The sequence below is a fragment of the Pseudochaenichthys georgianus genome, chromosome 22 (assembly GCF_902827115.2).
Source record: "Pseudochaenichthys georgianus chromosome 22, fPseGeo1.2, whole genome shotgun sequence".
In the NCBI taxonomy this organism is placed as follows: domain Eukaryota; kingdom Metazoa; phylum Chordata; class Actinopteri; order Perciformes; family Channichthyidae; genus Pseudochaenichthys; species Pseudochaenichthys georgianus.
In genome coordinates this window covers 22,985,248-23,011,124 of record NC_047524.1, presented here as the reverse complement: position 1 = coordinate 23,011,124, position 25,877 = coordinate 22,985,248, and the positions used below count along the sequence as shown (strand labels likewise).

Genomic DNA, 25,877 nt, shown 5'->3' with positions numbered 1-25,877 from the left:
GTTAGTAAAAACCATGAATTAATGCTTTGACAAGTCTGCAGACAGACGGCAGGCGAAAAACCCTTTTAAAATGCGTGTTTTCTAAATGGAGCTTGGCTAAGCTAACGTTATATATGCTCCGACCGTCCACACTCACAGCAACGGCCTATACAGACATAAATAAAGCAGCGACTGTATTCACCATGACACAGGCAGTCTGTGGTTTGTACTTGTTTAACTTTTGTCTAGTCTCTGAACAGATATGAAGAGCTGTGAGCTCGGAGTGCTAAGAGCTAACGGCTGTGTTGTGTTTTGGGGCGCTCATTGAAGATGACGTAACGGCTCCGCCTACACTGCGTTACTATAGTAACTACCCCAGTTCCTAAACTGTAATGGAAGCGCAGCATTAAAGTGAGCCGGGCCTAATAAGGCCTAACCAAACCGAGCGAGGCCTGCAGTGGAAACGCGCCAATATAAGACTACACCAAAAGGGAACAACTGTTTTAGTCGTTCTCAGACCCTTTGTCAGATACTGTACAGCGCAATAGTCTGGTGTCTAGTCATTCTCTTTTCAATGCAGTGTTTAAGATGCCAAACCATAGAAAACCAAATTGCATTACATTTGTTCACATGCTTGCGGTTGACACACACAAGTGACGAACACCACCATCTATTTAGTGCCTCGGTCCGCATTTGTCAGCATCTGAATGATACGGAACTATTCTTAGATTGGTGGGAGGATAGATGGGCATCATTGAGATTTTCATTTTCAAAAGCTCCTCTGCTCATCGCTGCGAGCCTTTTTCAATCGGCCGTTTGTTGGTGCGAGGTGAAATGCACAAGCTAATGCTAATTATGTGCACATTGCCTACTGTAAATGGTGGCTTTGGAGTTCAGGAGGAAAGGATTCCTGACAGTTTGCATGGCTTCTCTGTGATTAGGAACATATTAATATTCAGAGTATCATTTTCACAAAGAGAGAACATTTAAATCAGTGATCTGGATTAAAAGCTTTTAAGGTATCTCAGAGTGTGATTCTCTAGTTAATTTAAAGAGGCCCTATTGTGCTTTTTTGGTTTATCCCTTTCCTGTAGTGTGTTATATATTTTGTGCAAGTAAATGGTCTGCAAAGGCTAAAATCCCTGAAACGCCTCCATTGTGACATCACTACGTAACGCTTCTGGCTAGCGCTCCAAGACAGGAAGGGGAGTGGGCTATCAAGCCCTCAAACAGCGAGTCTGCATCGGTGCTGACTTGAGACCGGTCTCTTCCTGACCGGTCTCAATGTTGTGTGTCGGTCAGGAAACACGCTGTTAACAAACAGTTCCAGCAAACATTCACTGATAAACTGCGATGTTAATAACCTCATATGTTTTTAACTTAGGATCGTACCTGTGGTTAGTCTAGAAAAAGGTAAATGTGTGCATTTTTATTATAAAGTTGTGTATATTTACGTTACGACTGTTGCAAAAACTAAGAAGCTTATAAACATCAGGTTGAAAACTAAAAGAGCTTTACAAACACAATGAAAGATGTTTGGAGTTTAATTTTTGTTATTAATTTTAATTTTGTGTCTAAGAGATGCTGATTTGAAACCGTTGTTACATACAGTTACGGCATTTCCTGTTTCTACCGGAGAGAGGAGAGTTTGTCCCAAAGCTTGCCGCTGTATTTACTCCCTCCATCTGACAGGAGGGAGCCTCGTTGAGCTGAGCGTGTCACTCCACAGAGTTCACTCCGTCACGGAGGGGTAGTGTGTAGGGGTAGGGTTTGGGGCGTGGTTTGGGATTGGGCTACATTGTACGTGATACGCTAAGGGGCGGGACTTCAGAGCAGACTAGGCTCTGGTTTCAGACAGAGGGTGAAAGGAGGTGCTCCAGCACAGGCATATGAGAACAATAACATGCCACAGTAGAGGTATAAAATACAAATGTTTAACCTGAAAATGAGCATAAAAGGGCCCCCCTTTAAACGTGGTTAATACTCAGATGATGAGAAAGCAGCTGCTTCTCACAGAAAAAGAAAATATTTCTAAGTTATTCTGAAAACACAGCTCTAAGGTGGGTCAAAACTCAAAAAATCCAGTCATTGTTGACTTTTTCCTGACCCCTGTTAAGACATCCTTTTTTTCTAAATCTTTGTGGTTTTGGTAATGAGCACATGACGCTCCACCTCCCTCTTTACAGCTCCCACAACCTTTCTTTGGAACATTGTGGAATTCTCTGAACTTCCCACATAAATCAGCAGCTAAAAAGTTTCCAGCAGAACGCCTGTCCTCCTCCCTGCAGCGATGCAATTAGTTTTGACGTACAACTTCAATAAATATCTACTGGTTCCTGGTTGTTATTCTTTGAAAAAGCTCTTGTTTATTTTATTTTTAGAATATTGGTAATATGTTTTCATTTGACTGAAACTGTACCCATTAGAAATAATACCTTTTATATGCCACACCCCCTCTTTTGAGAAGACATCAGCTGGGAATTGATATGATCCTACAGCTTAATGTTAAAGGATCTTTGCTCTCTATTTTACTTTGAAAAAAAGAAGGTTTACACAATTATTGTTATCTACATATCAATATGGATAAAAAAAGGCCTCCAAATCTTGACTGACACAACCAGATGTAAGGTTGCTGTGTTTTTATCTATTATGTGATATTTGTTACTCATTATCGGATGTGCGTGTGCACTGAATCTTGGGTGGAGTTAGGATAAGGGTTTTAACCTGGTTGCATCCACCTGCTCACTTTGATTGTGTGGAAGAGATGGGGGGGTGAGTGAGAGAAATGTTTCCGTTGACCGCATTTATACTTAAATGTCTATCTCAATTTCCTGACATTTTTAACTGCAATCAACATAAGATAAGATAAGATGGTACTTTATTGATCCCAATTTGGGACATTGTTGGAAACATCACAATCTCCATCCCACTGCAATAATACCACTGCAATACCACTTTATATGTCTTTCCATATTTAGCCCCTCATGGCTTTTTTGGCTGCCTATAGCCGCAATAGCATAAAACAATGTTAAACAACTTAGTTTAGTTTGACTTCCAGTTATGCTCATTTTCGCTGTTCTCATTGAACATTTATTTACACATTAGTGACTATTGATACATGATTTTCAACTGATTATCTGTTTCCATTTTTAAAAAACAACTACTAAGCATGGAGATGGGGAAAACCTTCTCTTTCGCTTTCATTCTTGACTGACTTTGCTCTGGGGGTGTCGTGGCCTCGGTCAGTGACTCACTGTTGTGTTTTACCTTTACATACATTATTAACATCTTCTCATCAGAGCCTTTCTGATCAACCTAAGAACAACCCCCTGGGGCTGCATCTCAACATGTACTCTGTGTGATCTTTAACATTTGACATAATGTTCATGATGTGGGCTATTTCCATGCATCATACATGCTTAACCCGGTAAGCGGCGTTCATCCACTCCAGCAATGCTTTTTAAATAACACAACAGCATTTCTAAATGCCCTCCGAGTGTCCTCCCATAACGAAGAATGAAATAAAAATAGAAAGCGGCGGAAGGAACCCTCCTCTATGTGTCTTTTAAATGAGCATTAAAAGCCAATAAGCGGTTCCTTAAGACCTTTAACCTGTCCTCGGGGTATTCCCTCTGTTTTTGCCCCACATCAGGGGGAAAAAAGGCGGGAGTGACTGCTTCGGTTGGTTAGTCATTAGGGAGCTGCAGCAGCAGATTTCCTGATTAAACAAGCATGCACTAATCACTAATGGAGCTGTGCTGCAGGATGGAATCAGGAGGATGTCAAAAGAATAACCGAACAAGTGAAGGAGAATGAGGAGGATGCCACGGGCATGAGTCACCCCTTTATTTCCTAATTCCACAACTTCAGGAGACGGCAGCCTACTAATGCACTCAGTGTTGGTTTTGATCTGTTTAGTGTTTACATACATTTTCATTAAGTCAGGTAATCACACAAAGTCTCAAACTGTGCTAAATATTGTTGTGGTGGCACAGAGAACATCCTACCTACTGTATGTGCTGTGTAATCTAAGTGTGTGTATTTACGGGCTAAAAATGTTTTTCCTTTTTTGTATTCACTCAGTGCTCTGGGAGGATCCTCAGCACTCCATATCCCAGCATTCCCCAGTGGAGGATGCCTAATTGACTACGTCCCTCAAGTGTGCCAGTTACTCAACAACAAGGTCAAACTTTACTTTTGCTGCATTATTTGTCACCAGGGATTCACAATGATATGGACATGTGATCGGTATTGGCAAAAAAGGTATTAAAATATACTGTCAAGAAAGAAATATTTCCTCTCATATGACAGGCCTATACGTTACATAAATAGTAGCATGTGTATGTAATGTGTTTTGCTTGAAGTAAGTACCGTAGTAGTTTTCTTAATTTTTTTTCACATAAATTTGCACATCTTAAAAATATTCTTACCTTATGTCTGCATCTGCCAGTTATCCACCATGATAACATGAGGCACAAACATATGTTAATTTCACTATAGAGCGGCAAAAATGAGTCGTCAATAAAAATACAAAATAGTTGCCAATATTTTTTATAATCGATTTATCATTTAAGTACTTTTCAATGTTAAAGTATTTATTTCAGCCTCTTGAATATGGACATGTCCTGCTTTTCTCTGAATATCTTTGGGATGGCACTGTGAAAGCGAGACATTTAAAGACATGAACTTGGACATTGAAAAACTGGGATAGACATTTAATGTTTAAAATGTTAGCTGATATTTATAAATCAATTATTAGTTGGAGCCCTATTCCATTACAGGAGATAAAGTCAAAAAATATCAACATATATGATATTGATACAAATCCAGTATGGTTCATCCCTTACCCTTAATATCTATTTTAGTAAAGCGCAAGATCTCTCTCTCTCTCTCTTTGTTTCTGTGTGCATTTATTGCATATTTGTAAGTTTGGTACAGCAAAGCCCGTGTCCACTGAGTTATGTCTCAAGCTGTATGCGTGTGTGTTAATGTGTGTATGGGCACTCATGCACAAGTGTCTGGCATCTGCCGGCGTGGGCGTGCTGGCCGTCCTCCACCGGTCGTCTGAGCGCTGCTTGGCCTCCGCAGGTTGACAGGTAGATATGCAGTGTAGACGCCATGTAATGCCATTTCCCTCAGGAGAAATGCCCATCCCCCGCTACACACACATATACCCTCCATCTATTTATGTTTACCTGGCCTGAGACCAGCATACTCAGGGTGTCCCTGCCTGACCTCCATCTCTCTGGGAGTTTCAGTTCAGCAGTGTCTGTACCGCTCCCTCCACATACCATCCATGAGAGGAACAGTTGAAAGCATGTTAAAGCTGTGTCAGTTACATTTTTTTTATAATTACGCAATAAAACATACAGTCCGTTACAACTGTGTAATTACAGAAACACTCCTCTATTAAATAACCTAGCATCTGCATCATTCGAAAATTAACATTAGCTCCATGCTGATTGGCCCTGAGGGGTTTACGGGCATTGCCTATGTACATACAGTACGTGGTCAACGCACAGAAGGCCAAGAATTAGCTGCTTTCAATCAATTTAAATGAAATCATCCTTAATGGTTAGTGCTTTTTTGAAATGATAGTATTAGTCTGGTAGTTATTGGCCTATGAGAGAGAAGCAGAGAGGAATTAATAATGAAAGCAGTCAAATCAAATGTATAGTTATGTTATACTGTGGGTTCTGGGTCTATACATTTGTCTTATACTGTAGTGGATTAACAAGGGCTCACTTCACACCTGAACCCAGATACATTATTGAGATAATAATCAATCACATCTAATATTTCAATGTTTACCTTGTATTTTCTCAATGCTGGCATCCTTCTTACTAAGTAGACAGACACCTTACCAATAAAGAGACTGCAAGTGGAAAAAGATTTTCAGTTCAATTTAAAAGTCTCACTGGTGTTTTACATTCTGATCTTGTGTGTTAAATGAAGGATTTTAGCTTTCTAGGTGCTCTTGCCAACAGATAAGTCAACCAGGTCTGGTAGAACATGTTTTACTTGGAATTAGTGATAAAAATGCTTCTAACATAAAGGCTAAGAGTCTAAATTGAAGAAGAAGATTGAACTTATTTTCATTACGTAGTACAGTACTATGTAACGAAACCGTTTCTCTGCATTTGACCCATCCTAGTGTTCAGAGCAGTGGGCTGCCATTATGAACAGCGCCCGGGGAGCAGTGTAGGGAACGGTGCCTTGCTCAGGGACACCTCGGTAGCACTTGGTCTTTCCGGGACTTGAACTGGTGACCTTCCAGTTGCCAAGCCAAGTCCCTATGGACTTCGCCACCACCGCCCCCCAATCCCTTACACGTTATAACACTTCTCTTTAAAATCCAAACATTTATTCCCTTGCAAATCAGTAATAACAGATAAACAATACATTTGAACTTTCTACCAGGGTGTCCGCGGGGTCTTAAAAAGTATTAAAAGTTGATAAATCAATTTAGCGAAAATGAAGGCTATTAAAAAGTATTAAAAAGTATTAAACGGCATTTTCCAAGGTTTTACATTTTGTAGCTTGTTTTCAATAAGTATATAAATTGTCCAAAGAGGTTGTATTCTACAGTCTGCCTGAATGTAATCATTGCGTAGGTGTGTAGTGTGATTGTAATTCCCTCGAAGCACAGGCAGACACAAGTGGCTTTCTCATAACGGGTTTATTCCTCCGAATCCACCGTGAAAACTACACAAACAAACAGTATAAATGACAAACATAGTTTCGTGTTAGACACACAATAACATGCACAGCATGTGAGATAACTAGCAAGGTAATAAACATAAAAGTAATACAAACACAACAACATACCTCGTTGGGCTGCATGCTCTGTAAACAGAGGGAAGTATTCTTCAGTTCTCTTCACAACTTATATGTATAAGAATACAAAACTAACGGAGCTGTAAGTATCCGTGCATCTTACTCTGAGGGTGCTTCTCATGTTCTCGCTCTCTAACTCACGCGAGAACAGCATAACGAGACGTGAGCTTGGACTTCAAAATAAAAGACGAAATATTGCACGCATGAAACATTACAACAATAATAATTAGTACACTTAGAAAATACACATTACAGTTAAATTATGAACATGTAAAGGCTGCACTTACACTCCCACCAAATCACACATTACTCGTGAGATTTCACACAAAAGATTGTTTGTACAAAGTAAACGCTTTACCCTTTGAAATAGACATTACCTGTAGATAACAACTTAACAGGGAATCTCAGGCAACACATTAAACACCTTATTCTGCCTCAAGCAGAGTATAACAACCTTGTGTACAGGTCTTTCAAAGAACACAGTCCTAATTGTGGGTTTCCCCTTTTTGTCTAATGTGGTTTGGCTAACCAGTAATTTAAGTTTTCTGACCCTACTATCTGACCCTGGAAAGACTTCTGTGATTTTGGCCAGCTTCCATTCATTACGAGGTGTCAGATCATCCTGTAGAAGGACGATGTCGTTGACCTTCACGTTCCTTCTGTCTTTATGCCACTTTTGTCTTGGCTGTAAGTTCAAAAGATATTCTTTCTTCCATCTTGGCCAAAACTCGTTAGCCAGATACTGCACTCTGCGCCACCTCTTCTTAAGGTAAAGAGCTTCTTTTACAAATTGACCAGGTGGAGGAAGAATGATTGTGGACTTCATTGTGAGTATGTGGTTTGGAGTTAAAGGTTCGGGTCCGGATGGATCATTCAAATGTTCTGCTGTGAGTGGTCTGCTGTTAATGATAGCCATGACTTCATACAGGAAAGTCCTTAGGGAGGTGCTGTCGAGCCTTTGTGCTGATTTATCCAGAATAGCTGTAAGAACACTTCTTATAGTTCTTATTTGCCTTTCCCAGACACCACCCATGTGACTTGCAGCTGGAAGGTTCATAAGAAACTCACATCCTAGATCCTTCACTCTTTCTTGATCCATTCCTTTCATGAGTTCTGCAAACTCTCTTCTTGCAGCACCAACACAATTAGTGCCTTGGTCACATCTCAATTGACGAACATTACCTCTAATGACCATGAATGCTCTTAAAGCATTGATAAATACATCAGTAGTCATGTCATCGATCATCTCTATATGTATGGCTCTTGAACATAAACAGGTATGTAAGAGACCATATTTTTTGAGATCCTTCCTTCCGTCCTTAACATAGATCGGACCAAAGCAGTCTATGCCAGTATAGGTAAAGGGCGGACTGGTTTCCGTTCTGTCCTGAGGTAAGTCACCCATTCTTTGCTCTTCAGGACGTCTTCTGTACTTTCTGCACTTGACACATTTAAAGATGTGTGCCGAGACCGCACCATCCCAGGATCCACCATCCATTAGCTTGCAGTTTGTTCATCGTCATTCCACGTCCCTGATGATGTTGTCGTTCGTGAAGGTGCTTGATAAGCAAAGCTGATACATGATTTTTCTTTGGCAGTATAGCCGGATGCTTAACATGTGGGTGTAATGAAGCTTGACTTAAAGGAAGGCTCCAGTCATTAGATAGTTAATAAAAACTTCAGTATTTAGTGAAACATTATGTTTAAACCATACCCTGAAGAAATCAGCGATATTCCCCGGTAAATAATGATTTTATAGCTCTTTTTTATCAAAACCTGTATATTCCGTCAGGCAGCTGCCATTTTGGCCATTTTCAGTAGTCACATGATCCGAAAAACTAGGTTGTGACGTCATCTATGCGTTCACTTTGTAAACACACGAACAGCTCATTCGACGAAAACATGGCAGAGTATTTGAGTTCGGACTCGTCAGCCGAGGAAGAAGTTTAGAAAAATAAAGTCCAGGCGGACTTACTTTGAATTATCACTATAGGTATTCATTCCATCCAAATACAACTGTAAAAAAAATAAAAAACATACTCTGTTATTCTCTTAGGCCCCACGGACCCGGTTCCGGGGCCGAAATCGCGTCATTTGCAGGAAATAACGTCTAAGGAACCTTAATATTTAATAAACTATGAATATTTTATATCCATATAACGGGAGAAAAACTAATTTAACTGATCTTTTTCATTTTTTTTCTTCAACGAAAACACACAATGCTAACAGTGAGCCTCTGAATTAGCTCCGAGCGAAAAATGCTAACCTATTACTGCACCGAAAATCACTCCTAGCTCCCTTATTACTAGCTGCACATCCAACACATCGTTTATGATCGTAAAGACACAGAATCTAACAGTGCTCACCTCAACACTGAAAGATACAAACTCACGACGTTATCAACAAAAAGGTACATCAAAACAAGTGGCGCTAGGTAGCCTACTAACATGCGCTAGGCTAACATGGCTTACCTTCATCTTTGCCTGGTCTAAACTGGTCTTCAATGGCATTACAACGATAAAAACGATGATGTAGTTAATCCATAGGTTAATATCCAATGTGACTGTGTCCCCTTTGAAATGTTCTGATAATCTATAAGCAATAAGACTGCAATTCCGTTATCTGCTGTCCGCTCTGTGCTCCGTGCGCTCTGGGTCCTGCAATTCCTGCTTCCTTACGTAGTAAACAATAAGTAAAAGTCTGCTGCCTAATGTGCTTACGCCAGGGTTGCCAACTCTCACGCATCTGGCGTGTGACACACGCTTTCACTCTCAATCTCACGCTCTCACGCTGCCCAAACTATTCTCACGCCAAAAACAAGAATACCGAAGACTAGAAACGGTTTTGAAAACGTTTGTCACGTAGTGATCGTATTCTCAATAGAACATCTTTGATAATGTCTTCTGGCCAATCAGAATCAAGATAACGGCGTGGTGTTGTTGCAGGAAGTCCCGAGGGAGAATACTTTTTCTGTAGTACATCTCTATATACATCGATCCAATATTACGTGTTGATAGAAATCAACACGTAATGAAATAAGACCCCACGGTTTGATGATTGATAGGTGTGTGGGCTGTCTTTCATTTTGACACACAGAACAATGGGGGCTATCCACCCTTATCCACAAAGTAAAGTAATTCACACAGCCTCTTCCCTCTGTGTGGAGCAGCAGGTTCAGCTTTCAGAACACAGTAACAACAAACTAAAATGGCATTCATTTTTCTTAAATATGTCGTGGAGTAATAGATGTATTTATTTTTCTTCTCAAGAGACTACCAGAATGTGTATTTTATGTTAGTATTTCAAAAAATCTCCTGGGGAAGAATCCCAGACCCCACTGCAGGGGTTGGGTTTTCAGCATGTCAACTCTTTCACCTGTAGAGAAATTGCAAGATTGGCTCCAGGTCGCCCTTTTTATTTACTACATGACAAATGTGCCTTTTTATTTCATACAGTTCAATTTGGATTGAGACAGGGAAATAATCTAAACCTCACGCGTGGCGTTTCACTGTCAAGGGGAGCGTGTATGTAATTACATTGCAAATACTGACTTGAGCCCCCCCACTGTATGGGTTAGCCCTACCATAGATTACCCAACAAAAATACTCTCTCGCAACTGCCAACCCGTATTGCGCATGCGCAGATGATCTAAGAACCAGTAGAAATGATAAAAAAGTAAAAGTCTGCCGCTTATTGTTCTACTAGGCCAAAATAGAGTCAAAGAGTATATGAGAGTGAGTGTGTGTTAATTAATATGTTTGGCAGTTTGGAGTAAGTCTGTAGATTTGTTTGTGTCTGTGTGTTTCATGTATAGGCCTCTCACGATAATTAATTTGGTTGGATACATTTTCCCGGAAATTATTGCGATAAACGATAACGATAATTTTTTATTTTATTTTATTTATCCTTTATTTATCCAGGAATGTCCCATTGAGATACAAGATCTCTTCTTCCAGGGAGTCCTGACCAACACGGCACACAACAAGTTTCAACATAAAACAAAGGCATTAAACAAAAAAAACATACAATTCAAATCTAAATCCAGAAGGCCATTAATAATACGATCATTCATTAGTGAATAAAACTGTGTGCCCTTTATAGTCTGTGTCCAATATTGTGTATTTTGTATATTACATTACATTACATTACATTGCATTTAGCTGACGCTTTTATCCAAAGCGACTTACAATAAGTACATTCGACCAGGAAGACACAACCTTGAGGAAAACAGAATCATATAAGAACATCAGGTTTCAAAGAGCCAATCGTTTCAAGTGCTGCTCAACTGGCTATAGATAAGCCAGTCCTTTATTAGTATATAAGTGCTCTGTTAGCAGTTCTTTGTTAGTCATTCTATCGCTCGAAGTGGAGTCGAAAGAGATGAGTTTTCAGTCTGCGCCGGAAGGTGTGTAAGCTTTCTGCGGTCCTGATTTCAATGGGGAGCTCATTCCACCATTTTGGAGCCAGGATAGCAAACCCACGTGTTTTTGCTGATGGGAACTTGGGTCCCCCTCGCAGCGAGGGTGCAGCGAGTCGTTTGGTTGATGCAGAGCGTAGTGCACGTGCTGGGGTGTACGGTTTAACCATGTCCTGGATGTAGGAAGGGCCAGATCCATTCGCAGCATGGTACGCAAGTACCAGTGTCTTGAAGTGGATTCTAGCAGTTACCGGAAGCCAGTGGAGGGAGCGGAGGAGCGGCGTGGTGTGGGAAAATTTTGGAAGGTTGAAGACCAGACGAGCCGCTGCATTCTGGATGAGCTGCAGAGGTCGGATGGCACATGCAGGTAGACCAGCCAGGAGGGAGTTGCAGTAGTCTATATATTGTATATATATCCTATATATATATGCTAAGGTCCCGCTGCTGACACGATAGCAGTCATTTAGTGCGCATATGTGTAATTAAACCCATGATATCAAAATCTCACTCCAGCCAGGTACCCTAAGTTGGCAACCCTGGCTTACGCTGGCTGGCATTGGCAATGCACTGCATCCCCATTAAGTAATGGTTGATTAATAAATCCCATTTTATGTTTCATCATACTCTCAGAGTAGTCGTCCGGAAACTTGAAATGTTCGCTGCATACATGCGCCTGTGGATCTTTCGGTTCGGGCCGAGCACATTCCGCTAGCCACTGCCTCCGAACGTACTTCCTACGCTTACCCGTTGGCAATAGATGGAACCGAGCATTCCGTGGATTGTTCCTATCCGAATTGTGGCAATGTTTCGCGATACAATGAGGCATATCTCAATAGAATTGTGAGAGTAACTAGAGTAAACAACATGAACAAAGCACATACGTCAATTTGTCCTCGACACCAAACGCATAGTGCACGTCACTTCCGGTAAAATAAGTCATGTGCCGCCCACAGGGTTGATGGTATTTCGGTAATTAATCAGCTTAAAATCACTGATAACGTCATCGGATTAAAAAAAAAAAAAAAAGACTGGCAGAGACTGGTCTGTTTTATCGGATGATAATTATTTAAAAATGCGTGTCATGAGGATTGCCTCCCTTTAAGCGTCCTCCCACCCTCAGGATACCTTCTTCATCCAGGAATGGATTCAGCTTGAACAGGTTACTGTCTTTGGCCTTGGTAACTGCTTTCATTTGTTTCAAGCTCTTTAGCTCATCTGAGAAGGACTCCTTTTGAACTAGCTGGATGATGAAAAGTTCTGCTTCTTTCCTTTCTTCGATGGTTGTACATTCATTGGTTCTTTGTTTCGCACATTGGTGTTCTTTGGCATGTCGTTTCATTCTTGCAATTGCTCTTACTACCCTTGACCAATCAGAGAATTTCTGTAAGCAATCCAATAATGACCTGTCTTCTTTTGCCTTTGTGTTGCACACGATAGCCTTGCGAATTTCAGGATCATCCTCATTGATTTCTCCCACCTTGCATTCTCTTACAGGTAGGTCCTTTTGCCAAAGAAGCGTTGGTCCTGTGAACCAGTTTGAAGTCTTCAGTTGCTTTGCAGTTAAACCTCGAGAGGCATGATCTGCTGGATTGTCTTCTGAAGCAACATAAGCCCATTGTTCAGGCTTCGTGCTGGACTTGATTCTCTGTATGCGGTTAGCTACGAACACTTAAAACCTTCTGGCGTCATTGTTTATGTAGCCAAGAACAACTTTTGAATCTGTCCAAAAGAATTCTTTAAGGTCTTTCCTGAGCATGTCGCTGGTTCTCACTGCAACAACTACAGCAGAGAGTTCCAGTCTTGGTATAGTTGTAACTTTGGTTGGTGAAACTCTAGACTTTCCCATTACCAGACAGTAATGGACTTCATTTGACTTGTTAATGGCTCAAAGGTAAGTACATTCACCATATCCCGAGACACTTGCGTCCGCAAAGTGATGAAGTTCATAAGTCTTGACATTACCGAAACTTGAAGGTAAGAAGCATCTTTTAATTTGCATCTCAGCCAGATTGGGTAGATCTCTGATCCAGGACTCCCACTGAGGTCTTAAGTTCTCTGGTAGATCTTCATCCCATCCGATCTTGACTCTACACATTTGCTGGAGTATCTGTTTACCCAAGAGGATGAAGGGTGCCATGAACCCCAGGGGATCATACACGGAGGCTACGGTAGAGAGCACACCTCTTCTTGTTAGAGGATTGGGTTTTACTTGAACTCTGAATTTGAATGAGTCAGATGTGACACACCACTCTACTCCTAGAGCTCTCTCCATATGCGGTGAACTTAAAGCCATGTCAAGATCTTTAACTGCTGCACGTTCTTCTTCTGGGATGGTCGCCATCACATTCTCATTGTTAGAAACAAACTTGTGGAGTCTTAACTTCCCAGTGCAGCAAAGTTCTCTGGATTATTTGACAAGTTGAATGGCTTCTTTCTCAGTTTCAACGCTTACCAACCCATCGTCGACGTAGAAGTTTCCTTGAATGAAGCACACAGCAGCTTCACTGAACTTACCCTGCCCTTGTGCTGCCAGATGTTTTAAGCCGAAGTTGGCACAGCCAGGAGACGATGCTGCTCCAAACAAGTGGACCTTCATTCTGTAGATGGATGGTTTGGTTTCTAAGTTTCCACTCTCCCACCACACTCTCTCCCGGCTTAGATAATCTTGATCTTCCCCTTTCACGTGAAACTGGTGGAACATTCTTTCGACGTCACACATGACTGCAATAGAACCTTTGTGAAAGCGACACAGTACACCCACCAACGTGTTTGTCAGATCAGGACCAGTGAGCAGATGGTCGTTGAGGGATGTTTCCTGGTACTTGGCAGAACAGTCGAATACTACTCGTATTTTTCCTGGTTTCTGTGGGTGATAAACTCCATGGTGAAGATTATACCAGGCTGGATTGTTGTTGATTTCTTCCTCAGGGACCTTCTCTGCGTCACCACGTGAAATTATGTCATCCATGAAGTTGACGTAGTCCTTGTAGTACTTCTGATCCTTTTTTAGTCTTCTTTCAAGACAATTTAGGCGGTGTTCTGCGCACGTCTTGTTGTTAGGTAATTTTGGTCTTTCGCCTTTGAATGGTAATGGAATTTCGTAGTGACCATTCTCTTTGTGTGTGATGCTTTCTCTCAACTTCGACAGGAACTTGAGATATTCTTGGGACACAGAATCCTCTTCTCCAACCCTTTCTGAGATGTCTGATTCGAGGATTTTTATGATTTCTGAGGGAGTAATGTCTTTAACTTTATTTCGGCTCACATAGTGTACTTCAGTTTTGAGACTGTGAGAAGGTTCTACACCTGGTGTCACTTGTCTTACTACTATGCGATGGCTAACGCCAATGGCGTCTCCGTAATCTAGACAGGGATTCAAGTTTCCGACAATACTCCATCCAAGGTCTGTACGTTGTGCGTAAGGTTGATTTTATTTGCCAAACACAACTTCTCTTGGAAGTAAAGCTTGTGAGCAGTTGTACCCTATGAGCAGACCCACTTCACAGTCTTGCAGAGGTGCAATCTCTCCTTGGAGGTGCTCTAGATGAGACCAAGCTTTTGCAGTTTCATCTGCTGGTATGTGAGTTATGTTGGCTGGAATGAAGTCACGTGTATAGACTGGTGGTAAGGGAATCTTTTTCCCGGAGTAAAAGCCTCTGACTTGTAGGTTGTTCACTCTTTGAGCGCTTATAACTGTGGTTCTTGAGGTCATAGTAGATAGCTTGAGCTTGACTTGTTGTTTACTTGCTTCCAAAGCCTCAGCTACTTCACTTAGCACAAATGTTGTGTCACTTTGAGAATCCAACAGAGCGTATACAAGGATTTCTTCTGCTGGTTGACATGTGGATGAAAGCCAGACTGGAATTATAGCAGCTGTTTGCGTGTTACCTTCACCAAGTATTACTCTGTTGGAAGTAGCCACTGTGGTTCTTTCTTCTTGTTGTGTTGGTTGAGGTCTTTCTTTGTATCTTTCTTGATTTGTACGCTCTTCATGCAGACAGGTAGGATGTTGCTTCTTGCACACTTCACATACACTCCTACTATGACAGCTCCTTGACTGATGGCCAATCTCGAGACATCCAAAGCATAGCTTCTGAGCTTGAATGTACTTAATTCTGTCTGGAACAGCTTGCTCCATGAACTTCCTGCAATTGTGCAAGGAATGCCAATTCTTCTTACAGAGAATACATGTTAAGACGGTGTTTTCGTCTGAACTTGTGGTCAGTGTCTTTGCTGCAAAGCTTTGTTGTCTTTGAGATTTGGTGTTTTCAGCTTCACCTTGCTTCAGTGATTGCAATGATGTGACAGGGTTACAGGCAATCTTTGCTTCTCTTGTCAAAAACTTTACAAATTGGCTGAAGGAGGGAAATTGTTTACTGTCTTCTTGGACTTCAGTAACCTTCCGATTCCAGCTTGCAGTTAGCCAATCTGGTAATTTTGAAAGTATTTGCCTGTTTTCATTAGTCATTCAAGATTTCTAATTTTGATTTTTTTTTTTATTTGATATACTTTATTAATCCCCGTGGGGAAATTGTTTCTCTGCATTTGACCCATCCTAGTGTTAGGAGCAGTGGGCTGCCATTTTGAACAGCGCCCGGGGATGCCTTGATATGGACCATGGCAGCCTCGCAACTACGGAGAAAGTCTGCAAAATCTCTGAGCTCAAAGCTGTCCTTAGATCCTATCTTGGGCCACGATTGAAGCTCGTCTCTATAGGCTTTTGCAATTGTAAATGAATTCCCATATCTCTCCTCCAAAATCTCCCATGCTGCAACATAGGCAGATTTGGTTCCGAGCAGGAAATAACCACCAAGTGCTTTCTTAGCTTGTCCACTAACATATCTCCTTAAGTAGTATATATTTTCTTTGTCTTGGATGTTCTTCTGGTCAATCAGTATTTCAAACACAGCACCATCACTGCGACAATTAAAGTGGTAAATGACATTACTAGTATTTTAGATAATAAGCAGAGTTGTGCAGCTCTGTTTATTGACCTTTCCAAAGCGTTTGACACCATTGATCATCGCATTTTAAAGCAGAGGCTACTCAGTATTGGCATATCCAGCCATGCAGTGGGGTGGTTTGTGAACTACCTCTCTGAAAGGTCCCAATGTGTTCATTTTGATGGACTGTCTTCTGAATGGTTAAACATTTCTAATGGTGTACCACAAGGTTCTGTTTTAGGACCACTTTTATTCTCCATATATATTAACAGCGTAGGTGATAATGTGGATGAAGCTACTTTACATTTGTATGCGGATGATACTGTGATGTATTGTGCAGGTCCCTCCATTAAAGAGGCTGTTGCTAAATTACAGGCTGTTTTTAACACTATTTAGACTCAGCTCTCTGAATTAAAGCTTCTTTTAAATGTGGATAAAACCAAGGTAATGCTCTTTTCAAAAGCAAAAAAGACACCAGAGCCTGTTTTAGATATTGTAACTACGCAAGGAACAAAACTTGAAGTTGTTGCCTGTTACAAATAACTTGGTATCTGGCTTGATGATTGTCTCTCTTTTAAACTTCATGTCAATAACCTGCTTAAAAAACTGAGGGTTAGGTTACAGTGATTCTGTGTAGTTTATTTATGGAATCCCGTTGGATTTGACGTCATCTGAACAGGACATCGCACGCTCACTGCTTGATAGCGCGAAGGTCCGTTTACGCCGGTTGTTAAACAACATCGTTATGGGGAAATGCAAGTTTGTGTCCAAATGGTTGGAAGATAAGGAGGAAAGACAATCAATACTGTATGTAGTCAATGTGAGAGTTAAAACTCCAAGTGGCGATGAGGTCTTAAAATGTATGGAAAGGGTCTTAAAAAAGGTCTTAACAGGTATTACATTTGACTTCAGGATTCCTGCATATACCCTGTTCTAAAAAGGAAAAGGGTACTTTTCACCTCTTTTAGTACTGCCCCCAGTAATTGCACTATATGGCAAATCGCATGAAGTAATAGAAGGATTCATCTCTACAGTCAAATCAATAAAACAAAATGTGTATCCATTATGATATTCCTATTGTATTCATATTTTGATGTGGATCTTATCAGACAAACAAAAGACATAACATTTTTCAAATGTCGTCAGACATCAGATCCGTCCCTCTTTATAATGTGAAAGCAGGGGGTGGTGTGAGTGCGTGAGTGACAGAAACAGAGAAGAGATTTAGTAATCGCACAGCAGGAAGCACTTCCGGCGCTATTGCATCACCCTCCCCACAGACACATGCACTCACACAACAAATGGTTGAGCGGGGCGAGTCATGGATGCAGCCGGTTTGAATACCTGCGGAGCAGCATCACCTGTCTTGCGTCACTCAAAGCTCCAGGCAGCCAATAAAAACATTTTGCTTTAACTCCCAGTGCCAGCGGGGGAGGGAAATCCTTTTTCTCAGTATAGGGGTGAGAGTTCAGTGAACTGCAGTTGCCTTGAAACAGACCCCCACCCTCTACACACACAGTGTTACTAGATAAACAGCTTATTGAGTATGTGGCCTTGCAGCCTGTGAGAAAGCTCAATTGCCGCCTCCACTGTCCCATGTAAACATAATTGAACACGATGCTGAGTCACAATGTGCGCCCTTGTTTAAGAGCTCTTGCAGATATGAGACCCGTCACACACACACAACTGAGCATATCACAGATTACCACTTTCCTCTTTCAAAAAGAATTCTGTCATTCATACATGGTTGATGAGTAATCACAACCATGCCGCAGGAAGGCAGTGCTGTCTCTAGCTGTATTCACGATCTGTCCTTTGCCTGAATTAACCACACAGTTTTACACATGCTAAGAGCGGGCTCAAATAATCAATATCAGCAATACAGACTTTTCTAATACATTATAGATGCGCTGGCACTTCCATTACATTATTCTTGCATTGACGGAGCAGAGGCTCAGTTTATCTGTACCTGCAGTGCAGATATCTGAACTGTGAAACTGCACTTCTTTACAAATGTGCATTCTTTATAAATAATGTCCTTATCTATTCCTGGTTAAAGGAGGCTATTTCCTCTTCTATTGCTGGTAAAAGGAAGTGAAAACCTTTCCTTCATTAGATGACGTATTGTTGAAACAAGTGCGTGCCGAATAACGTTACACTCCACGTTGCACTTCAAGCAAAACACAACATACACATGCTGTAACATATCTGCATTCCCTACCGATGCTAGTGTATTCTCAAGCAACGCATCATTTGGCTGCAAAAGCTTACACAAACATTTACAAAGAGCAAGGTTTACCCAGCATGCCGTTCAAGTTGTATCCTTCCAATACTGTACACACTAACTTGGATTCCCAGCAAAACACCTGGCAAGTGTGAAGTAAAAACATACATGATGATACAGAATACTTTTTAACAAACTATTGTAGTGAAACGACAGGGATTTGAGCGATTTATATAATGTATTAATGTACAAAACATACATGTAATATACTCTCTTTAAAGCCACTAGATTCCATTGACAGAAACAGTCATGTTAGCTTGCTGCTGATCATATATAAATATTAATCAAACTTGACAGAAAATAAAACTCATCCAACTTGAAAACAGAAAAATAATAGTCTATTGCTATTTGTAGTGGAAATGTATGTCTAATTTGAACACTGAGGGAATTCTGCTTTAGGGCTCTTTCATTGTTCGGATGTTTCAGCTTTGCCTGCATTACCCATGTTTATAGCCATGGTGCTAAGTCTTGCTAGGTGAATGGAAGAGGTCACCTTCATGGCTGGCTGGCTGACTGCATGCCTTCTCACCTGCCCAGGATGCTCAGCAGTCAACCAAAGCCCTTAGCTTCTCCTCTTTGGACTTAAAGATAATACTTAATCACACCTGTCAAAACACAGTTATGATCTGACAAGAGGCGAACCTTCTTCTTGGATTGATGGTCCACGAACTTGCTCATTGGTGGTTGTTGTACATGCTTTTGAGCCAGCTGGTGCCATGTTTTTTTTAGTATGTTCATAATACCATGGCTGATAAGTATCAGTTGCTTTGGGCAGTTAGACTTGTGTACTACAAAGACAATCAACCTTAAAGGTGACATGTCATGCTTTTCCGGTTATTGCCCGTCCCCTTGTGTGTTATGAAGGTTTTTATGCATGTAAACGGTGTGCAGAGTCAAAACCCTCAAAGTACACACTGTAGGGAGTAAAACTCTAACACAGAAAATACCTCCCCAAAACGCCTCGTTGGAGATACGTCATTGTCCATTTGATTCTTCCGGGTACATCATGATGTCATGTGGTCCCCGGAACGAAATGGACCAATCCGTGGAGCCGTTACGTTATGTCCGCGCAGCCGTTACGTTAAGCCCCCGCTGATTGGTCCAAATTGACCAATCCACGGACTTCCTCACACACTCAGTGCATGCAGCTCAGCTGATTTCTCCTCCCTGGCTGCAGGCTGATAACAGACAGTTGGGATCACGGCAAAATTCTCTCTGCAGACCCATTCTCACAGCGTTTATCAACCTTTTTCTTACTCAATATCAAGCCACACTTATTGTTTTTACTTCGGCTGTGACTTTGTGTGTGCTCAGGGTGAGTTTGGCTGTGTTTCGCTGTGTATCGCTAAACGAGGAAATCACACCTCCACGGAGCTTAGCGCGATTCACAACGTCCCGACTGGTCCCGACCAATCGGAGCACACTGGGCTCACAGGGAGGGGGGGGGGGGGGCAAGAGCTGCAACGAGCCGTTTAGTGGAGAGAGTGAATACACATACTTTACAGAGATGCTGTATGCGAAACCAATGTGAGTTTGGAAAATTGCACAGTATACATCTATTCTAGTAGAACTCAACAATGGAATTATGATCAGTGGAAATGGCCATGACATGTGACCTTTAATAAAAGCCTAACAACGTGTTTGCCCTTTTCTAATGAGATGCACACAGTTTCAAAAAATACACATAGTTCTGAAAGGTTGCCTGTCTTTTGTTGAGATTTTAAAAAAATTACATAAAACCTCAATGTAGACGTTGACTGAAATGGAGAAAGGCATAAAAATGGAACACAGTACCTTGAGCAGACAGTCTTTTCTTGTTGCATTTGACAGACTCTATGGTAGAGCTGTTAACACCAGCTTATTTGGCTGTCAAGTGGTAAGCTAAAGACTTTGTACTTTGTACTGTGACATTTAAATGTGCCTGTACAAAAATTGCATATAATTCTACTTTTGTGCTCTGAGCCGTTTGGTTTTAAAGTTAAAGCAAGCATTAAAAAGTTCACCTCTCTTAATCTCTGTACAGGCCGAGCCATTGTTTACATTCTGGGTAGGTTCTTTCAGAAAACCTCTCAGCGAGTATGTACATTTGCTCTCAGGCTGGACACACACTGAGTTAGCTCTGGCTCTAAATGGCCTAATTCAGGGCAAGACCGACCCTGAAACCATGTGTAAAAGGCTGAAGGGGGAAAAGGGGGGATGCATTTGATGAGATTGAAAACAATATTCTTGTTTGGTTTGCATAAATGCTGTTGCTGCAGGGGAATTCTTCCAGGCGAAGACCCATAATCATGTAATAAAAACAGTCACCTCCCCTTCTGCTGATGTCTTTCGTCACTTTCTACCAATAAAACAATATCAAATTGTGTTCAAATCTTTACAAATTGATGACAAATGCTGACAAATGTATATAAACAGAATGGTATTAATCTCTTTGGAATCCCCATGGATACATAGTGGAAAAAAGCATAGACCTTTGGCACATATTCATCTACAGTGCAATCTTAGTTCTGGGTGTGTCGCCGGATAGATTTGAATGCACAATAGTATCTTAATTATTTGGCTTTTGGCCCAACTGGAGCAACTTCTTTGGAACTTCTTTCATAACCATAAAACAAATATCTGCTAACGTTTTACAGCGACTTCTCTGAGGTTCAACAGATATGTGTCTCTTGGTTTGACCTGAATATCAAGATAATAATGTAAAAAAAACTTGAGCTATATATTTATTTTGTTATTTTATATTCTAACAAATGTTTCCAACAATTTTGTAATTGTGTCTTTAGATCAAGATCGATACGGTCTTTTTTATTCTGGTTTCATTGTGTATCCTGTATTGGCGATGTAGTCCCTTTATTATTGTATTAGCATTGTGGCTATCTGCAATAAATTGTCATAAAATTACTTCCAGTTTTACGCAACATTTGTACGGTCTTTGTTGTTTTTAACTATGTATTTTAACCAGATGAAGAATTTCACTCAACAGCATTTGGTTCTTGAGTTTCAGATAAACAAACTGTTCAAGTGTTCGCGTCAGCCAGACTGCATCGGAGAAATACTGATGTCAAACCGGCTTTGATAACCTTGTCTGTTTGTTTTGGAGAGAATGATAACTCCGGATAATTTGGCTTCCAGTAGAAACCTCTTGAACATTGAACAATAAAAGAAAAAGCTAAAAAGCAATGGACGCCACCAAACTGAGTCTTTGGTTATCGTTGGATTGAGACACCGTTAGTGGCAGAATTCCACATGTTGTGCGTTTCAATGTAGATTTGAGTGAACAGGTTGCAATTCCAATTTAAAAACAAAGATACCTTTCTCGTTGTTCTCTCTAGGTGCAGTATATCATCCAGGGCTATCACAAGCGGAGAGAGTACATCGCTGCCTTCCTCAGCCACTTTGGAATGTGAGTCGGCTGCAGAGGACCACATCCTCCACTGAAGTCACCACAGCATGTGTTCAGCAGCCATTCATTTACTCACTGACCCTGTCTTTTACAAAGAAATATTGTTGCTATAAAATAAGACTCAGTGAGAAATGAATATGTGTGTATTACAGGGGCGTCGTCGAGTATGATGCAGTGGGATTCACAAAACTGACCCTTCTACTAATGTGGAAGGACTTTTGCTTCCTTGTACATGGTAGGAAACACATTCATACTGGAGTCTGTTTCTGATCTCCCGTGGCTCGAGTTGGATTCAGCGACCTTACTCACTCTTACTACTTCTCTCTCTGTCCCTCTGCTCCTCGTAGTGGATCTCCCACTGTACTTCCCCAGGGACCAGCCCACCCTCACCTTCCAGTCTGTGTACCACTTCACCAACAGCGGACAGCTCTATTCTCAGGTGCAGAAGTCATATCCCTACAGCCCTCGCTGGGATGGCAATGAAATGGCAAAGAGGGCCAAGTGAGTATATTTTGTCTCATTAAATCCTCAAAATTCTACTTGATTTTTTAAAGATTTTTAAACCTAAAACAATGTTGCACAGAGAGGTCATACGAGACAGTTATTTTAAATGGCATGTATGATGTACATTAGATTTATGGTACAATAGGGCTTCATTGCCTACACCCAGCCCCTTTTGTTTGGTTTGTGGATCTTATTCCACCTACGATAAACATAACCTGGTATGATCCCATAGGCAGTGTTGGGAAAGTTCACTTTCTACATGAACTAGTTCAGTTCACAGTTCACATATTTTAAAATGAACTAGTTCAGTTCATAGTTCATAATTCAACATTTTGAACTAAAGTTCATGGTTTCAAAAATGAACTAATTTATAGTTCATAGTTCTTTTTTCAATACGTTGCTGCGAGCTATTATTTGTCTCCTGTACGATGTTAATGGGCCATTTCAATTTTTACAATATCCTCAGAGGGCCGTACAAGTTATTGACCTCTGCTTAAAAAAACTAAAATCACAGCTCATTCATTTCATTCTGTGCAAAGAAAAAGCAACCTCCTAATCCAGATATCTCACCATGACTCGCGTATGCATGCACGTGCAGGGTGTGGCGTGACCACCTAAACAGAAAGATAATTTATGGACACAAGATGTGTGCAAATGTATTTAGTTTCCTATCCATGTGAACATGGTTTAAGTGGGGGGGACCTAACCTCCTCTAGGGGGGTCCGGGGGGCATGCTCCCCTGGCAAGATGTGTTGCACTTTGAGAGCAACATTAGGAGATCTATGGACACATCTCTCAACACCCAAACACAACTGTAAGCAGATTTTCTTTTAATTTATGGATATTTGACAAATCACTACCCTTTCAAACTGTATTCTTCTTTATTAATAACTGTCTTATAGTATTTTATACCTGTTTACTTTATTCTCTTATTTTTTTTATAACTATAATGATCATATAAAGATGTGCCTTTACCTCACTGGTTGTAGACAAAGCTTCTTATATTCGTTAGCATAGCTAGCTAACCAGATGCTAATGACAACAACACAGTTATTATAGTATGACAGATGAGCAGATCGCCACTGGGCTTTCAACTAAAGACACAGACACGCAGAAACTGCGGCATGTGTATGGACTTATCGGTACTGCAATTTCTGAAGTGCTGGAGTGGCGTTCTGGTGCTCTCCGTCAGAACTGCACCCCTGTCAGTCAAGACATATACCACGTGATGACACGTTAGGCTCGTGTTGTGTTCAAGGACCCTGACCTTGGCCAGGAAAAACAGGTACTCGCTTGTTTAATTTTTTTGCGGTCTAGATTTCTTTCATTTTTTTATTTTTTGCGTGTGTTTATAAATTACCTCGAGGGCCGTACCAAATTGTCTCGTGGGCCGTATACGGCCGGAGGCCGGAGGTTCCCCACCCCTGCCGTAGAGTCTCACTCTGAGCGAGTGCTGCTGCAGCTGCTCTCGGCTTCGTCCATACTAATTCATTCATTCATTCATTCATTCATTCATTCATTCAATGCTCGCCGGTTCCGCGGTTCCACATTGTTTGTTGTGAGGAGTCTGATATATTTAGTATATTTATATTTTAGTGCGACAGCCAGGGGTGACAGGCGCGTACGCGTCACAGGCAGCTTGCTGTTGCCAGATTGGGTGGTTTTCCGCATTATTTTGAAGCCTGTTTACGGTGTGTTTTAACTGGGTTTTCGGCTGAAAGGCATATGAAATCTGGCACACTTTTGAACGCCGTTATAATACAGTGCTGAGAATGAACGCACGTTTGAACGCCGTTATACAGCGCTGAGAATGAACGCGTTCTCAATTACGTTCATCTAGCGGAAATACAGTACGTTCAGTTCACGTTCGCCCAAAATATGAACGCGTTCATGAACGATCGTTCATTGAACGCGTTCAGGTACATCACTGCCCATAGGAGTAAATCTATAGGCGTCGGCTGCTGCCTGAGAAGTGTTTGCTTTTGCACGGCAAGGGTTAATAACAGCTGTACATATTTGAAAGATGTGAGTGGATAGAGAAGGTGCAGAAGGCAACACATAATCAGTTTTCTTCATCTGTGTACTTCTGTTTTTACTCATTTGTTTATCTTAGTGCATTTCTATGTCTCCACCAACAAATCGACAAACCTCTCTGGATGACCATCTGTTACAGCCTGAGTTTGACTACAGCAGGCTCAGCTAACAATGTTTCAAGGAAAACAGTATTTTTTTACCGGAGTCTTATTCTCAAATATTTCCAAAAATCAGAGACACAAACATATTTGTTATCTTCTGTCAGAACAAAGAAATTAGGTGTCATTATTAGCTGTTATTGCTAACTGTTTAGAAAACTACTAACAAAGCCAGCTGTTTTTTTAGCCAGCTAGAAATCTATCTATTTATCTGTTCATTCCCCATAAAACTAGAAATAAGTAGTAGACAGATGTTGACACATTTGGACAGTCAGGCTAGCTTAGCCCTCCATCATCAAGTCGAGATGCTAAACTACTTACAGGGCATCAGACGGCTAGCAAAAGCTACCTCTTTTGTTAGCCTCATTAAACCTCTATAAGTAGTAGGCACAATTGTACACCTTTGGACAGAGTCAAACTATCTGAGTCATACTTCCAGTCTTGATGCTAAGCTAAGCTAACCAACATATTGAACCCAGAGATCTTTGAGGGATCTAACTCTTGGCAAGAGCATTTTCCAAAGATATTGAAGTCTAACCTGACACGATCACACACACCCACTTGAACGCACCACCTGTGGCCAAATACCTCATAGTCTGCTGGTTTGAGGGTTTTTTTAACTTGCGGTTGAGTTTTGTCTTGTGTGTTTTTCTCTGAGGAACACAGAGCGTACACATCTCTTGCACAGTTGAAATCGTAACAAGTAAACACATTCTGCCTTTCATCTGCACTTTGTTACACGCCACGGCTGGGACTGACCCAACTGCTTTGAAGCACAATTATTGTCACATTTTGATGTTTATTTTTTCAATATCTCTCTTTCTGCTCTCTCTCTAAACAGGGCGTACTTCAAGAGCTTCATCCCTCAGTTCCAAGAGGGAGCCTTTGCCAACGGGAAACTCTAGTACTCTCTAGCTTAATGACATGCCTGGAGAGTTTTGTGTGTGTGTGTGTGTGTGTGTGTGTGTGTGTGTGTGTGTGTGTGTGTGTGTGTGTGTGTGTGTGTGTGTGTGTGTGTGTGTGTGTGTGTGTGTGTGTGTGTGTGTGTGTGTGTGTGTGTGTGTGTGTGTGTGTGTGTGTGTGTGTGTGTGTGTGTGTGTGTGTGTGTGTGTGTGTGTGTGTGTGTGTGTGTGTGTGTGTGTGTGTGTGTGTGTGTGTGTGTGTGTGTGTGTGTGTGTGTGTGTGTGTGTGTGTGTGTGTTCGAGCACGCCATTGTGCAGCACTGCAACAGTACGGTGAGAATGGCTCTGTGAATTTTACATAGTCTGACCTTGAAATGGTTGCCTCATTTTATTCACTTGTTATTTTAGTTTAGTTA

At 41.2% G+C, this 25,877-nt stretch overlaps 1 protein-coding gene across 3 annotated transcripts in view; it reads left to right on the top strand.

Annotated features, from left to right (window-relative positions):
- babam2 (BRISC and BRCA1 A complex member 2) overlaps window positions 1–25,582 on the top strand; it is a 109,988-nt gene extending 84,406 nt beyond the window's left edge. For all 3 annotated transcript variants that reach the window (XM_034111342.2, XM_034111343.2, XM_034111344.2), the window contains exons 8-12: window positions 4,063–4,162; window positions 21,793–21,863; window positions 22,016–22,098; window positions 22,211–22,364; window positions 25,401–25,582. In XM_034111342.2, coding sequence (XP_033967233.1) covers window positions 4,063–4,162; window positions 21,793–21,863; window positions 22,016–22,098; window positions 22,211–22,364; window positions 25,401–25,464 — 472 coding nt within the window. In that variant the 3' untranslated portion in view covers window positions 25,465–25,582. The remainder of the gene's footprint in view (window positions 1–4,062; window positions 4,163–21,792; window positions 21,864–22,015; window positions 22,099–22,210; window positions 22,365–25,400) is intronic.
- Window positions 25,583–25,877: the final 295 nt, after the last annotated feature.